A 14,808-nucleotide genomic window follows, 5' to 3' on the forward strand; every position below is an offset into this window, starting at 1 on the left:
CGGATTTGAATATAACAATCATATATGTGCAATTTGTATGAAAAATGTCTTGTATAAATTGAACAATAATATTTGTGCGCAACGATTACAATAAGTGTAGATATCACCGTAGCAATATTGAAAAAATGTTACATTATTTTTGCCAAGTCTGTCAATTTTACATTATCCGTTCGCGCTTTGAATAGGGAAACAAAAAATGTTTCACTTTTCCTCGCAGCAAGTTGAAATTTAATTTCAGCAGCTTAAGAAGGTAAATTTGAGGATTAAAGACTAAGATACAGGAAGAATATGATTACGCAGAAGCGCTCGAACACCATCCACTCATTTGCAACGTGCCACATCGCACTATGGCAGTCTATAGGAGAATGATAGATGAGCTAACTATGCTGCAAAGCGAGCTTCAGCTTTTTGCTTATATAATCTCAGACAAGGATTTTCGACGTGGTGCCGTGGTCCGCCGAGTATGCGATAATGGCATTCGCGCGCGCGCGCGCGATTAATGCGTTATTACGCGCACCACCGACACCGTCGTCCTTATCGTCGTCACGCCGCTGTTATCATTGTCCTGTTTAGCTTTAACTATTCGTCGCGCCCTACAAGCTAAAGATGAGGTAGCTGCGCGCATCAAGGGAGGTTTTGTCAGTCAATCTTAAGCCGATTCTCAGTGAGTTATCTTTATAAATGTTCAAAGAACCGTCAAGCGCGTTAATATGTGCAATATAGAGATCAAACATGTAAAGCATAATCAATTAAAGTCGACTGTTTTACATTCAAAGTTGACGATGTATCCATCGATGTGAAAGCTCGATTATTTGTGTCCTTCTATATGTTGTAGATTCTCTTGGACGGTTTGCGGCCCAAGACTCTTGTCCAGGACGCACTCGTTTTGATTCAGTCGCTTGGCGAGTGCGCGCAAATTTCTTTTTGCAAGATTGTACTTTTCCAAACCACTGTTTAACGCGCTTTCAACGTTATTTTTGAATCTTTCGTCCAATACCGCGATGTAATCATTCATCCGCGTCAATGCGTCCTGCAACCGACTCTGCAATCCTGTGTTTGTCTCTTTCAATCTTTCGTTGGCACATCGTAGATCGTTCGCTTTGAGTCGAAGATTGAAGTTCGACTTCCTCGAAGCGGCGAGCTCATCTTTTAAGGCCGTCCTCTCGGATTTCAGTTCATTCAATTCTTCCTTCAACATCTCGAATCGTGACCTCAGCGCCGCCTTCTCGGTTCTCAGATTCATCAGCTCGAGTTTCAAAGCCTGAATCTCGTCCGTCGCTGTACGAAGGTCGATCTTAGTTTTCTCGCTATCCGTCCGACTGGAATCGAGACTGCCACGCAGAATACCTACTTCCAGCTTCAGCGTCTTATTCTCGGCCACGAGCCGATCGATATCGACTATCGTGGAATAATCTGTTTTATCTTTGTATGTCATTGGAAAATCATCGGGATAATCGCTCATCTTTTTCTCGTGATCGATATTTACGATCGGAAATGTTCTCAAGCGCGGATCGATGATTTCTTCGTTATTAGGTCTATTCGTCGAAACCAGCGGCGAATTCTCCGATCTGTCTTTTGTGCGAGCAAGTTCCATCGTAATCCCGGAGTTTTCGAACCTCAAATTCGCTCGCTTTAGTTTCAAAGCCTTATTGTTGGCTTCCGAGCTCTTTAGTTCAGCCTTCGGCGTGTCTTTGATCTTCGCTTTGTTATCACGGCCGGCACATGTATCAGATTCTACTTTGAGTACTGTTTCGCCGTCCCGCCGCTCCTTGCCAATTTCGACCTTTACGTTCGTACGCGTGGCATCCGAACAATCCTGCTTGTATGTAATCTCGTTACAAACGTCCGCGAATCCGCGCACGTCCTTCTCAGGTTGGTCTCGCACATAGATCTTCCTTAAGTGATTTCTGCATTGATCGTTATTTTCGCCGTAAGACGCGCGCTTGGCGTTCTGGGTTCCCAGCTGATCGACACCAAACATTCTGCCGACGCTCGCGTCGTCTCTCTCCGGATTCATTTCGCACTTTCTCTCGTCGCAGATAACTCGAAGAAGAGCGTTTTGCGCTCTCGCTTCGTCATTATCGACTCTTGATTTATTCAATTCCATGGAAAGATATTCATTTTCCGCTCTCGCTTTATTCAACCGCTCCTGCAGAGCGACGTTCTCATCATCGAGCACATTAATACGCGTCGCCAGCTCGTTCTTTTCAGTCAACAGCACTCGTACGCGGTCTTCAGTCTCGGTGTGTCGTACGGACAGCGTATCCAAATCGCCGACGATTCTCGAGTTCTCTGCTCGCAGACGCGCCACTTCTACAACCGCGTCTTCGAGCTCCGTTCGTGTTCGCTCCAGCTCCAACTTGAAATTCTCCGCGGCAGCTTCGCGCTCGCTTATCTTCTCTCGAAGGCCTTCACACTCGAACGTGAATTTCTTAACTTGATCCTGCAGCGCAGTATATTTGTTGCTATCGTCTTTCTCCGATCTTTCCTCTTTTGCTTCCAATTCATCCGCCTGCTGATTATTTCGCGGACAACTCCGCGAATAACGCTCGCTATTATCACGGTCGTTCTCTTTCTCTTCTGAACTTTTCAATTTGTCCGGCCGTACCTTCCGGTTGCCAAGTACCTCAATTATACTTTTCAGTTTCACATTTTCGTCGGAAGCGATCTCAAGTTTCATCCTCAGCTCCTCCACCTCAGTCCTGAGGATTTCCGCCAGCGCGTCCCGTTGGGTAATAATATTCTCAATTTCCTTGTCTCTCTCGCGGAGAATATTACGCATCCCTTCCGCTTCTCCTAATAGCGTCTCTTTGTCATCGTGAAGGCTCTGCAATTTTTGTCTCACCGCATCAATTTCGGTTTTCATCAGTTGCACTTCCGTGACGCGTTGCTCGGAACGTTCGCGTTCGCGCGTCGATATCTCTTGTTCCCGTTTCATTATGTTCTCTCGCAAACTAACGTTCTCCTCGCGCATAATGGCAATAATCCTCTCGTACTTCTTACGATCGCAGTCTAAAGTCGATCGTACGCTTTTGCATTCGCCGCTCAGCGCGTTCTCACGCTCCGTCTTCTCCGCCGATTCCAGTTTCAAACGCGCGACCAAAGTTTCGAGTTGTTCGATTTTCTCGCGTAAACTCGCGCGATCGTCGAAAAATTCAAGATTCTTCACCTTACAGTACATTCGCTCAATCAAGTTCTCGAGTTCCTCTATTTTGTCCTTCTCGTTCACGTTAATCATTCTGAACGGAGTCTGTTTTACAACGGCGATTACCGCGACCGATTTTCTCACGATGTCTTCGAGTTCCACGATTTTCGTCATGTATTGCGAGCCGCTGACATCTCCGATTTTGCAATACTTATCATCCATCGGTTTCATCTTCGATTTTCCAATTTCGCTGTCGAGTTTCTTTAAGAAATCGTTGAATAACGAGGCTGTTACCAAATACTTATCGTATGGAACATTGTCGCACGTTGATTGCTCGTCTATTGGCGCGTTCGACCGTTGGAACTCCACGAACAGCACTTTCAGGTTTACTCTCAAATCGATCACTTTCTTCATGTATCGCAAACAATCTGGATCGCCGGCGACAATGATCGCCTCGCGATCACTCTTCAAATTGTTTCTCAAATCATTTATCAAGTTTTCCACGTGTCCGATAACGTCCGGACTATCTGCGACGTCGAAATTCTCGTTTACACTATTCGCATTCTCGCGGATAACTTTCAACCGATCCAACTTGCTCATCAATTGTTGCACAAGTTTGTTCAATTTGCCGATCTTCTTGCGATATTCCGCGCTACTGCCGCATTTGGAGCGCAGTATGGCTTTCAGCCGGTCTAATTTGTGATGTAGATTTTTATTTTTTGCCTTAAACCTATACAGATACTCGTTGACGTTCACGAGCTCCTCGGACAGACCAACCACAGTTTCGACGATTTTACCGATCGCGTTCGCGAACACCGCCTCGATCGTTCGATCGCTCATCGCAAACTTTCTCAACTTGTTTTTGAGTTGATTGAGTGCGACACTCGTCTCGCAACTGTCCTCGGCCTCTTTTTTCGAAACACCCTGGATCTCGTTGTCGTTCGGACGTTGTTTCTCGCACAAAAATCCATCGCCAATTCTGATAATCTCGTTCCCTAATTCGCAGACGCTGATACGCGTGATATCTTCCTTAGTTTTCATCAAAACTTGCCTCAAGCTCGTCACTTCATTCTCCAAAGCATCCTTCGCCTGCTCCAATCGACTAATCTCTGCCTTCTGATGCACAATCAAAAGATCGTTTTGCTGATTATCATTCCCATTGTCATCATCCGCGCGCAGAGCCATTTTCATTCGCCAGATATTGCTTTTTAGTTTCGCGCTGTCGTCCCGCCACTCCTTTATCTGCTGCATCACATAGTGCAGCTTATGTAACGTTGTCGCAGCCCTTTTGGCAATTCTTATCTTCTCCTCGATAACGACATCAAAAGCGATCACTGGCAGATATTTGTCGAGATATTCGTCGCTCATCATTGTGTTTTTAAATTTTATTAGGTTGATATAAATCTATAACTGCATATTTTTTTTTTTACGGAAGATGATAAAAAGTTTGCTAAATAATAATATTTTATAAAAAAATGTCAACATTCACATGGTGATCATCGTCACAATAATGTTTCTATCGTTAATTATTTATATAACCTTACTTTTGTTAATTAATTAATTTGTGGAAATGATGTTAATTTGATGTTAACTTTATGTGTGATGCTTACAAATTTATGTCATGTGATTTTGATAGAATTTAATTTATAAAACGATACTTGACAATTTTTCCATGTTGGTGCGCCATAAAAGAGTGAATGTGTACGCGCGAATGTAAAAAAAAATCGATTTTCTCACGTGCGTAAGAAAAATATAAGCGCGTTCTTTTTTACTGAGTGCATAAATTCAGTACGCATGTTTCATTGAAACGTCTGCAAAGTTGCGCAATAATATCTGTATTTATTATATGCATCGCAAAAACTTGCGCGTTGTTTCCTTACACCGATTCGATTAGTAAAACGCTGATTTTGCAGCGACTAACGCGCGGCGAACACCAAGCAAAAAGGGAGCGCAAAGTTTCACAAAGTTCGAAACCCTAGCTCCAGCGCCCTGTGTTTTCTCCTCCTTCCTTTGCAATTACCGCGCAGATTTAATTGATGACGGGCCCTCTCGATAAGTTCTTGAACAGAACCGAACCGTGGTCCAAGTACTCTCGAAACTCTCGAAACTTAAGAAGCGTTCAGTATCGCTGCGCCTCCGGTCCCTCAATATCGGAACACCTAATAAGACTGTTCTAACGAGGACACTGCACAGCGAGCATACAGCGCGCAATTCAATTATAGCAACCGCTTAATTATGTGGGCCGTACGTAACCAGTACGCGTACTTCCGGTTACTCTAGATGCACGCAAACTTCGCACGAAGCGGAAGTTCGATGAATAATGCGCGTGTCTCAATGTCTCTCCGTTCGAAAGCTGTCATAAGCCATCGATGATAGTCTCGCATTACTGAGAATTCACGAGAAGTGGGATCGAAATTCTCGATATATATAAACTCGGACACATTATATCAGCACGTGTAGAATCTTATCTTCATTATTCATATATCGAAAAGACACGTTTTCATTTCTTCTCATTTATTATCTTGAGAAACTTAAATTATTCGACACTTCCTCGCATTATTAATTCAAGTTGTATTGGTCATGCGATATTCTGTTAAAGTCGCCGTCCTAATTCTAAAAATGTATGACCGACGTTGTTCTTAAATACGAACTTCCTGTGCGAGGCACGTGCAATTTTCACACATATAAGATTTTACGTTCACGTCAAGCGTTCTTTGCAATTAATAATAATGATTGTATCTATGTCGCCACACCGCGGATTATTCACAACTCTCACGACCTTAGTTATTAATACCTTCACACGATAATGTTCGAAATAGTTTTGCGTCAAACTATTAGATGTAAACTTAGCTCATATTATACATATCGAGCGCTTCGAGATTGGTGACAATTGTAAAATTAGATGAACGTGTGAAAGATAGTCGAACGAGCCATGCGAAAAACAGGTTAAGCGTGGCCCTGAAAATTGCATTAGGATCTGAAAAGTTGACCAGGTCATGAACGATCAATACGCACCGCCGTTTTGTTCATGTGAATGCCATGCAGCACGGCCGCAAACATCGATTGAATCGCCGCCGTACTGTTGCTGCGAATATAATCCTTTCAGCGACAATGCGAGAGAGTTGGAGATCTATGATCTGTCATTCGCCTTGCGAAAACTCACGATAATGAAGTGCCAGATGAAAAAGTGGCGCATAGAAAGGCTGCAACTCGAGAGCGAAAATAGGTCTCTGAAACAAGCCCTACGATCATTCGGTATCGATGTTCCACTTCATAAGCGAATTTTTCTCTCTTCTTTGCTCTTAGTACATACACGCTACTTTTTTTTTGTGTGTATGTATGTGCGCATATGTGTTGGCTGCCAACGTACTGGAAATCTATAGCACGTGTGACGTGAAGTATAGATTTGTAGTACCGCCAGTGAATATCGGAACGCAGTCTCTGTGTGTGTTCGAGCCACGCGAAGAGAATAATTTTAGGTCAGTGCTTTTTTTGGCGCGCCATGTTCCACTTACGGAATGTTTTGCATAGAAGGTTCCACGGTAGAATTTATTTTACATAAGTCAGTCGCGTCGCTATTTTGATCGAAAAATGTCGAGTGCAGGATATTAAATGATTTGATGAATGAATTATCATTTTTAAGAATTTCGTTTTTGGTTTTTAATTCTGCATAATTCTTCCAGAATGTTTTTTCTCGGTCGTCGTATAAAAGAGAGTAGGATTACGAATATATTTCCGACGGTCAAATGATTTCCATACAGGTGCGAAGCTTGACGAGGTATTGGGCCCTGATCCCCTGCTCGTGCATTACCGCGAGGAAAACGAAAGACTGCAGAATGCAAATGAGGGACTGACGGAAAAAGTTCGCAACCTCGAGGAGAGTCTCGCCGAACGAGATTGCTGCGACGATCCGTGTGAGAAAGTTAAATACGTGAGAGAGAAAATAGCAGCGCTGAGAGAACGTTTCGCCGACGAGAAAAAACAGTACACAATTGCCAATTGACTATAAAATGTCGCTTGCAGCGTATTTCTCGTTACTTTGTTAAACGGTAGAGCGTTTTAAGAGCGGGAAAGGAGATGCAAAAAACAAATAAAACTCTTTTCGCAAAGATCAATAATCGGAACCGCGAGATAATTAGCATATTAATTCCATTTTACGTTTTGTATCTTTAAGCTTGCGCGCCTAAATTTTAAAAGAGAGATCAATCACGGTTCATTTGCTCGCGCATAATAGTAGCGAATCATCTATCTTCATTAAACGCGGAACGTCAATATAATTACGTTGCAAACTGTTGATATCGCGGTAGAATGCGAGATACGATATCGCAGCTGAAGCTGAAACTGGCGAAAGCCGAGGAGGATAGTTCCTGCGCGGCAGTAAACCGTTTGAGGGCAAAGCTTCGCGAGTTAATGAAAGATGGTCAGAAGGCTGATCAACAGGTGCCCATGGTTGTCGAGAGATCAATGCAGACATTAGCGGATCTCTCAAAGAGCTACGAGGATCTGCGAATAGAGAACGAGCGTCTGCAGACCGAGCTCACGCAAATTCGCCGTTCGATGGAGGAAGTTGCTGCGTCGTTTCAGGAAGGCACTGTCGTTCTTCCGTCCGCAGACGAGGAATCGATAGACACGTCGGCACTATTGACTCAACTGCGGAACTGCGAAACACTTCTCGCTGTATGTAGAATGCAACTGGACGAGAAAACGGCGTACGCGGAAACTCTATTAAGTGAACTCGAAGTACAAAAAGCGTCTGTCGCCGCGTTGGCGTTAGATTTGGATCAAATGACTGCTAGTTACGAGATCGTTATGAACGAGATGATCGAAGCGAAAAAAGAACTAGAAGGAAGGGAGGAAGAACCGGAAGTATTCGAGGAACCTGAGGAGCTTGACGATAAGGCATGTTGTTGTTTTATTATGACGTTTGCAGCGTTATTTGCGCGACTTATATTAATAAAATAAGTGAATGAATGTTTTTTTTATGACAACATAAAGACTTTTGTTTAATCGAGAGGACGTGTTTATATCTGTTTGATTCTCTTTTTCTCTTTCTCTCGCAAACTCCAGCATGACAATTGGACGTTTGTTTGTAGATTACGAAGCTTCTTGGCAGCCTGCGGCGCTCTGAACTGACTGTGCTAGGCATGAGTAAGTTGCAAAGCGAGATCGAAGATATGAGGTCCCAACTGCATAATCTCGAAGCAGAGAGAAAAGAACTTCTCGACGAATTAGAGATCGTGAAGGGAATAGCGTCCGAAAGAGATCTCAATGATCGAATCATCGAGCTATTAGAGCAAAAGAAGAAAATCAAAGATGATTGCGCGGCAAAGTTGGCGGCGGCGCAGGAGACGATCGATATGTTTGTAGCACAGGAAACAATTCTCAACAGAGAAATCGAAGGACTAAAAGTTCGCGTGGAGGAGCTGGAGATTTCTCGTGAGGTTGAGATAGATCACAAAGATGAAGTGATCGAGCGTGCCGACGATGACGAATTAATACGCAAGATACAACAAATGGAAGATGAGTTAGAGAAGCGAGCGGCCGAAACGAATCAATTGAAATTAGAAAAAACAGCTTTGAAGGACGGTCTCGATAAACTGCTCGAAGAAATAGATAGGCTGAAGGTTGAAAACAGTGAACTGAAGGATGAAATTGTTGTTGTTAGAAACGAGAGAGAAATTCTGACAGCCAAGGGAGAAAGCTTGAAGTCTGAGAACAGTCTTCTTAAAGACGAATTGTCTAAGACAAATGCAGCGCTAGATGACGCAAAGAAACAATTGGACGAGTTTAACATCGAGAACGAAGTTCTTCGAGAGGAACTAAAATTGGAGAAGGTAAATAATAACAAGTTACTCGGGGACTTGAATGCTTTGCAGGGTGAAGTGGTGAAGTTGAAATTGGAGAACAGAAAATTGTCGCAAGAGGCAGATGATAAAAAAAAAGAGCAAACGAAATCACTGAACGAAATAGAAACTCTGAGGAAAGAGATAGACAATACAAGTAACGAATTAACGAGAGCAAATAACGAAGTTGCAGATTTGCGGAGGGAAATGGCCGGGTTAAATAATGAACTGAAGAAAGCGAAAGTTACAAATGAACAGCTACTGGCGGACATTTACCGAGTGGAAGCAGAGAACAAAGCCATTAAGACGGAAGCGAATAACTACGGGGACGAAAATGACAAGCTAAGGGTGGAGATGAGCGAGCTGAAGGAAGCAATAAACTTATCGACGAGCGAAGTAAACAAATTAAGAAAACAGCTAGACGATGCCGAGAATCAGATTAAGTTTCTAGACTTTGAGATCGCTAGTTTACAGACTGATAAAGACAAGGCGCGAAACGAGATCAACTCTTTGCAAAATGACATCAGCAAACTAAAACTAGATCTAAGCGCGGAAATTACTGCTAAACGAGACATTCAGGAGGAATTGGCGGCATTGAAGAACGAGATGAAAAATTTGATCCTAAAGATCGATGAGTTGAAAGTGCAGAATCACGCTCTGAAAGAAGAGAGAGATCTCCTGAAGAAAAAACTATTGCGACTAGACGAGGAACTGTCGAGCCTAAAAGATGTGAATGCCGAGATGACGAGCGAGATTAACGACTCGAGACAGACTATACCTAATTTGCAGTCGCAGATATCTCAATTGAAAAGTGACGTCGAACGTTGCAAGATCGAAAACGACGAGCTTGAGACGAACGTAAATAATTTATTCACTGAGAATAAAAGAACGACGGAAGAATTGAACAGCAGTAAGGTAGAAATAATAATGATTAGTTATATGCGTTTCTGACGTGACTTTTTTGATAATAATCACTGTGAAATTCATAGGTCGAGCGACATGCATTAGAAAAGGAGATAACCAATCTTAGGAATGAGAGGATTAAGCTCGAGGGAGAAATCGCAGAGCTTAAAAATCAGCTGGAAGAACTGAACGTAATCTTAATCGCCGAAAAATCTGCTAAAGAAAAAGCTATGAGAGAATCAACGAAAGTTAGCGATGAGATCGTTGCGCTGAAAGAAGAACTCGACACATTGAAGACCGAATTGACTAAATTAAGAACGGAAAACGATAAGATAAGAAGCAACGAGGAAAGTCTGTCGCGTCGAGTGTTAACTTTGCAGACGGAGATTGGCAACAAGAAAAACGAGATATTGGTTTTGAAAACGGACAATGACACATTAAAATCGCAAACAATCGCATTAACAACTGAGAATAACGTACTGAGAGATGAATCAGAGAAGCTCGTGTCTCGAATCGACGGCTTGAAACTTGAGAACGCCACTTTCAGAAAGGAACAACAGAAACTTATTGAAGAATTCGATAAACTGAAAGGCGAAGGCGACGGTCAGAAAGCTGAGATAGAAAACCTAAAGTCCAATCTGACAGCTGAACAAGAATTGTTGAAAAAAATTCGATCAGAATTATCCACTTTCAAATCGGAAAACGATAGATTAAAAGAAGAGTTGAGAAAACTGCAGAAAGATCAAGATACGTTTATACAAACGAATGACAAGCTAAACAGCGAGGTAAAGGATTTGAAGGAGACATCGATCGACGCTCAGAACAAGGTGAATAGGTTGCAGGATCAGGTGGCCGCGCTGTTAGACGAGAAGGAGGCGCTCTTGAGCGAGTTACACGGTTTACGAGCGGAAGTGAGTAGGTTAGATAAAGAAGTTGTATCGGATAAAGATGCGAGAGAAGTCGCGGAGAAAAAAGCGATCGTTCTAAACGACGAATTAACGGTGTTGAAGGCTCAATTGGATAAAATGCGCGCGGAAAACGAGAGTCTGAAGAAGGAACAAAACGACATGAATGAGCGCCGCACCATATTGGAAAATGAAAACTCCATGTTGAAAACCGAAAATACTAAAATAGCTGCGAAACTCGATTCCTTCAAGTTCGATCTAACAACGGCGAAGAACGACCTCAATAAGTGCGAGGATCAGAACAGCAAGTTGAAGGTGGAGATCGACGAATTGAAGAAGAGACACGGCGATGCGGAAACAAAGATTAAATTTCTGGAAAGACAGCTTGCTGAATTGTCGAACGAGAAAGAGAAAATCGAAAGAGAAATGAAGAATGCGAAGACTGAGGCTGCGATCGCAAAGGCGCGTGATGACGACGCGCGAGCGCAGCTTGATAACTTAATCAAAGATCTAAACGCGGAGAAAACGGATAAAAATGTCGTCTTGAAAGAATTAAATGCCTTGAAGGAGGTTTTGGTCCAGTTTCGCGATGATTTGAATAGATGTCGAACGGACAACGAACGACTAACGACCGAGTTGTCGACTTCGGAAAACCGAGTGTTGAAATTGCAGGCAGATTTGGAAAAGACAGTAATTGAAAACGATGCCCAGCAAAAGGAAATAGCTCGGCTAAAATCGGAGAACGACAAACTGAGGAAGGAATACAGCAGATTAAAAGACAAAAATGGAGACACGAGTGTCGAGTTGGGCCAGATCGAGCTGGATAAACGGGAAGATGATCTGGCAAGATTAAGGACAGAGCGTGATAAAGCGCAGCAAGATTCAGAAGAGTTAACGACAGAAAATAGAAAGTTGCGGGATGAACTAAGAGAGGCGCGAGATGAGATCAATAAATTAAAGAGCGACATCGAGAAATCGAAGGCAGACTTTCTTCAAGATATCGACAGGCTCAGAAATGAATTGAAGAAAGCGACGAGCGAGACGGACAAAGCGAGAGAAGAGTTGAGACACGCAAAAGAAGAGAATGACAAATTAAGAATAATCAACGACGCACTCAAATTACAACTAGATCAAAAAAAAATTCAGCAAGACGAGTCAAAAGAATATCGTGATACCGTTCACGATGACAGAAAAGATGAGGCGGAAGATACAATCGTTGAACTGCTTGTTGAAATTAACGCATTGAAAAGCAAAAATGCAGAGCTGGAATCCGAATTACAGATTTGCCAAATAGAAAACAAGCGCTTGAACGAGCAGCTTGACAATTTGCAGGGCAAAGATATCAAAATGCCAAGATCTCTTCTTCCTGCGGGTTTGTATTCGCTAAGTGTTTCTTTTCAATTATCATAGCAATACAAAATAGCGCACATTTAAAATAATATTAAAAAAAACCCCATCTATTTCTATAGATAATAAAATATTCATTATATTCCCATTTCATAGCCGTTCAAAATTATAATGGACATAATTTTATCGTGCAATGCGCCTTATTCATTTGTGGCAAGCCTTTTTCTCGCCGCTGAATTCGTCAGCCGCATTAAAGAGAAAGCATCTTTGTAATTCCAGAGGCTGGCGTGGTTAAACCGGATGAATGCGGCGACTTCGTTAAGGCGAATGAATTACTAAAGAAACAGATTGAAAAGCAATATGACGGTAAAACTTGCATAAAAACTTTCCGACTGTTTTGCCATTCCGGGAGTTTTTTGTCGTGCCGCAGAAACGCGAATTTGCTTATTCATTCAGGTCTTAATTAGTCGGAATAATTTCGTAATATAAGTCAAACATTTCAGTAATCTTAGAAATTCTTTACAGATGATAAATGTAATAGAATTGAAAAAATCTTGCAAAGAATGCGTGCACATTGTAATGATTTGGAATTTAAAAGAATGTGTGTGTGTGTGTATGTGTGTTTTTATATACAATATTATTATTAAATAAAGTTTAGAAATTGTTGAATTTTATCAAATATACATGATATTCATATAATTTATATACATGATATCAATAAAATTGCACACAGTAGTAATATTTACAATACGCACATGAATTTTGAGATAGAAAGCAACGCAAGCGAAATTCGATTATATAATCTCTGCAAGTTGGTTCGTATTTGTTCTCGCGCTAACAGCCGTGCAACGTGTGCGTGATTACATACACTTCGTTGATGGGAAAACTTCTACAAAGCCCGCAATGGCAATTACATTGGACGGCGATCTCGGAATCGAGCGGTGGACAGTGCCGGCCATCGTGGAGTTATTAAAAGAATCGCAAAAGTTGTCCGAGAATATTTACTTGACCGAAATCGAAATACAAAGCATCGACAAACTACTGGAATCACTCAACAAATACAAGAGAGAAAACGAGATTTATATGAAGCAGTTGTCGGTGAGAATAATAATAATAATAAAAACGAAATATAGCGCGTTAGTTTAATAATACATGCTTGATGACTTATCAAGAGAATAATGCGAAATTTTCCACTTGCATATTAACGCCGGAAATGAATCGCTTCTAGGAGCTTGGTGTAGAAGTTACCAAGGTTGCAGGTGTAGATAATGGCGATGAGCTTGCAGCTTTTGACCCTGAATCTTGGTTAAAGGTATGTACGTGCACTGATAAGAGTTTATTTCGCCAGACGTTGTGCTTGTTCCTACGAAATCTCGCGATTTCCTTAAATAAACAACAATCCCGTACTATAATACAAGGGATTAATTTAAAATGAGACACACACACATAATAATTTGTCAGTCGCAATGTAAGTTTCGCTGTCTGTTGCTCGCAGTCTCTGACGCTGACGCAACTAGCCGAGCTGCACGATAAAATCTGTCTATTGACTTCGAACATGGTGCAACAAGATAGCGGTCCTGCGGTCTGCGATCGATCAGCGATTAATTGGGACCACGGCGGCGATCCACTGAAGGCGGATTACGATGCTTTAAACCGGCGGATCGCCGCTCTGCAGAAGCAAATAGCCGAGAAGCAGATTGAAGCGGGGTGGAAGCTGCAGGAATTAAGACAGGCTCTTCGTCACGAGCAAGCTAACCTGATTCAAATCTCCGAGCGAATGAGTCTCGAAAGAAGACGCAATTTGGTGCTCCACCTCACTATGGACGATTCGGCGTGAAGCTTTCCGCGCTCAATTATATCCGTCGAGTGGTGTAAAGAAAGAAACGTTTGACTAGGACGCAGTAGGAGTTTCTCATTATGAAGCAAAATATTCTTGTATCTTTTTGCTCGTCATGTTCCTTTCAATACATGTAATAAACAACAAAAGGGAAAGAGGAAAATGCTATATATACGTGTGAGATTGAAAATAATTGAATAAACACAAGTTTTTGTTAAATTTTCTGGCAATGATTAATTTTAATAATAATTAAACTGAAAAGAAGAAAAAGAGAAAATTCTAAAAATAAAACTTTCTTCAAGTGTTGCGATCTTTTTCAACGAATCCATCTTTTGTTCACGTTTTCGCTTTCTTTACGAACGTTGAATGACTGCAATAATCTTCTGGGCGTATAATTGCGATAACACACCATATTCAGCAACAACTGTTTGTTGCTAATCATGATCGGACAATAACAATTAATGAGAGCGCTTGTTTTGCAGTGCATGCTTGTGCGCGCCGTGCCACGCGCGATAACGTGATTTCCTGTTTCATTTCGGAGGTCGCGTTGTTCGATCTAGAGTAATTCAATTGTACCGTACCACATCCGTTCCCACGACTTTACTCGGCTCGTCGGGCACTCGCGCGCGAGCTCAATGGAAAGGCGAATGCCGTCGACAAAGAGTAAACACATAATTGAAATGTGCGGGTAGATCAAACGGTAAACGAATTGTCGAAATCCATTTAACCGTATGTCCACCGCGCGGAATAGAAATAAACTCGTAAAACGCCAATAGTTCCTTGCAGCGGTCGTATTAATGCGAGCATCGACGTCGTTAAAAAAAATGT

The 14,808-nt window shown here is 42.1% G+C and overlaps 2 protein-coding genes across 2 annotated transcripts; one reads left to right on the plus strand and one right to left on the minus strand.

Moving 5' to 3' along the window:
* Positions 1–808: 808 nt before the first annotated feature.
* LOC109864013 (major antigen-like) lies at positions 809–4,516 on the minus strand. The gene has a single exon (XM_020444788.1). The coding sequence runs from the start codon at positions 4,514–4,516 to the stop codon at positions 809–811; it is 3,708 nt and encodes a 1,235-aa protein (XP_020300377.1).
* A 1,781-nt stretch (positions 4,517–6,297) lies between these two features.
* Positions 6,298–14,066, plus strand: LOC109864042 (putative leucine-rich repeat-containing protein DDB_G0290503). Its single transcript, XM_020444848.1, has 10 exons — positions 6,298–6,400; positions 6,907–7,129; positions 7,453–7,621; positions 7,730–8,044; positions 8,239–9,903; positions 9,978–11,658; positions 12,423–12,509; positions 12,985–13,241; positions 13,372–13,455; positions 13,639–14,066. Exons 1-10 carry the CDS (start codon positions 6,313–6,315, stop codon positions 13,978–13,980), a joined length of 4,911 nt encoding a protein of 1,636 aa, XP_020300437.1. The 5' UTR covers positions 6,298–6,312; the 3' UTR covers positions 13,981–14,066.
* The last annotated feature ends 742 nt before the right edge of the window (positions 14,067–14,808 follow it).

Source organism: Pseudomyrmex gracilis, unplaced genomic scaffold (genome assembly GCF_002006095.1).
Source record: "Pseudomyrmex gracilis isolate BER0280 unplaced genomic scaffold, ASM200609v1 scaffold_16, whole genome shotgun sequence".
In the NCBI taxonomy this organism is placed as follows: Eukaryota; Metazoa; Arthropoda; class Insecta; order Hymenoptera; family Formicidae; genus Pseudomyrmex; species Pseudomyrmex gracilis.

Coding starts and splice junctions, on each gene's coding strand:
- LOC109864013 (XM_020444788.1), bottom strand. CDS start 4,516: ATGATGAGCGACGAATATCTCGACAAATATCTGCCAGTGATCGCTTTT.
- LOC109864042 (XM_020444848.1), top strand. CDS start 6,313: ATGAAGTGCCAGATGAAAAAGTGGCGCATAGAAAGGCTGCAACTCGAG. Junction 6,401..6,906: donor ACAAGCCCTACGATCATTCG/GTATCGATGTTC, acceptor ATTTCCATACAG/GTGCGAAGCTTGACGAGGTA. Junction 11,659..12,422: donor GGCAAGATTAAGGACAGAGC/GTGATAAAGCGC, acceptor TTGTAATTCCAG/AGGCTGGCGTGGTTAAACCG.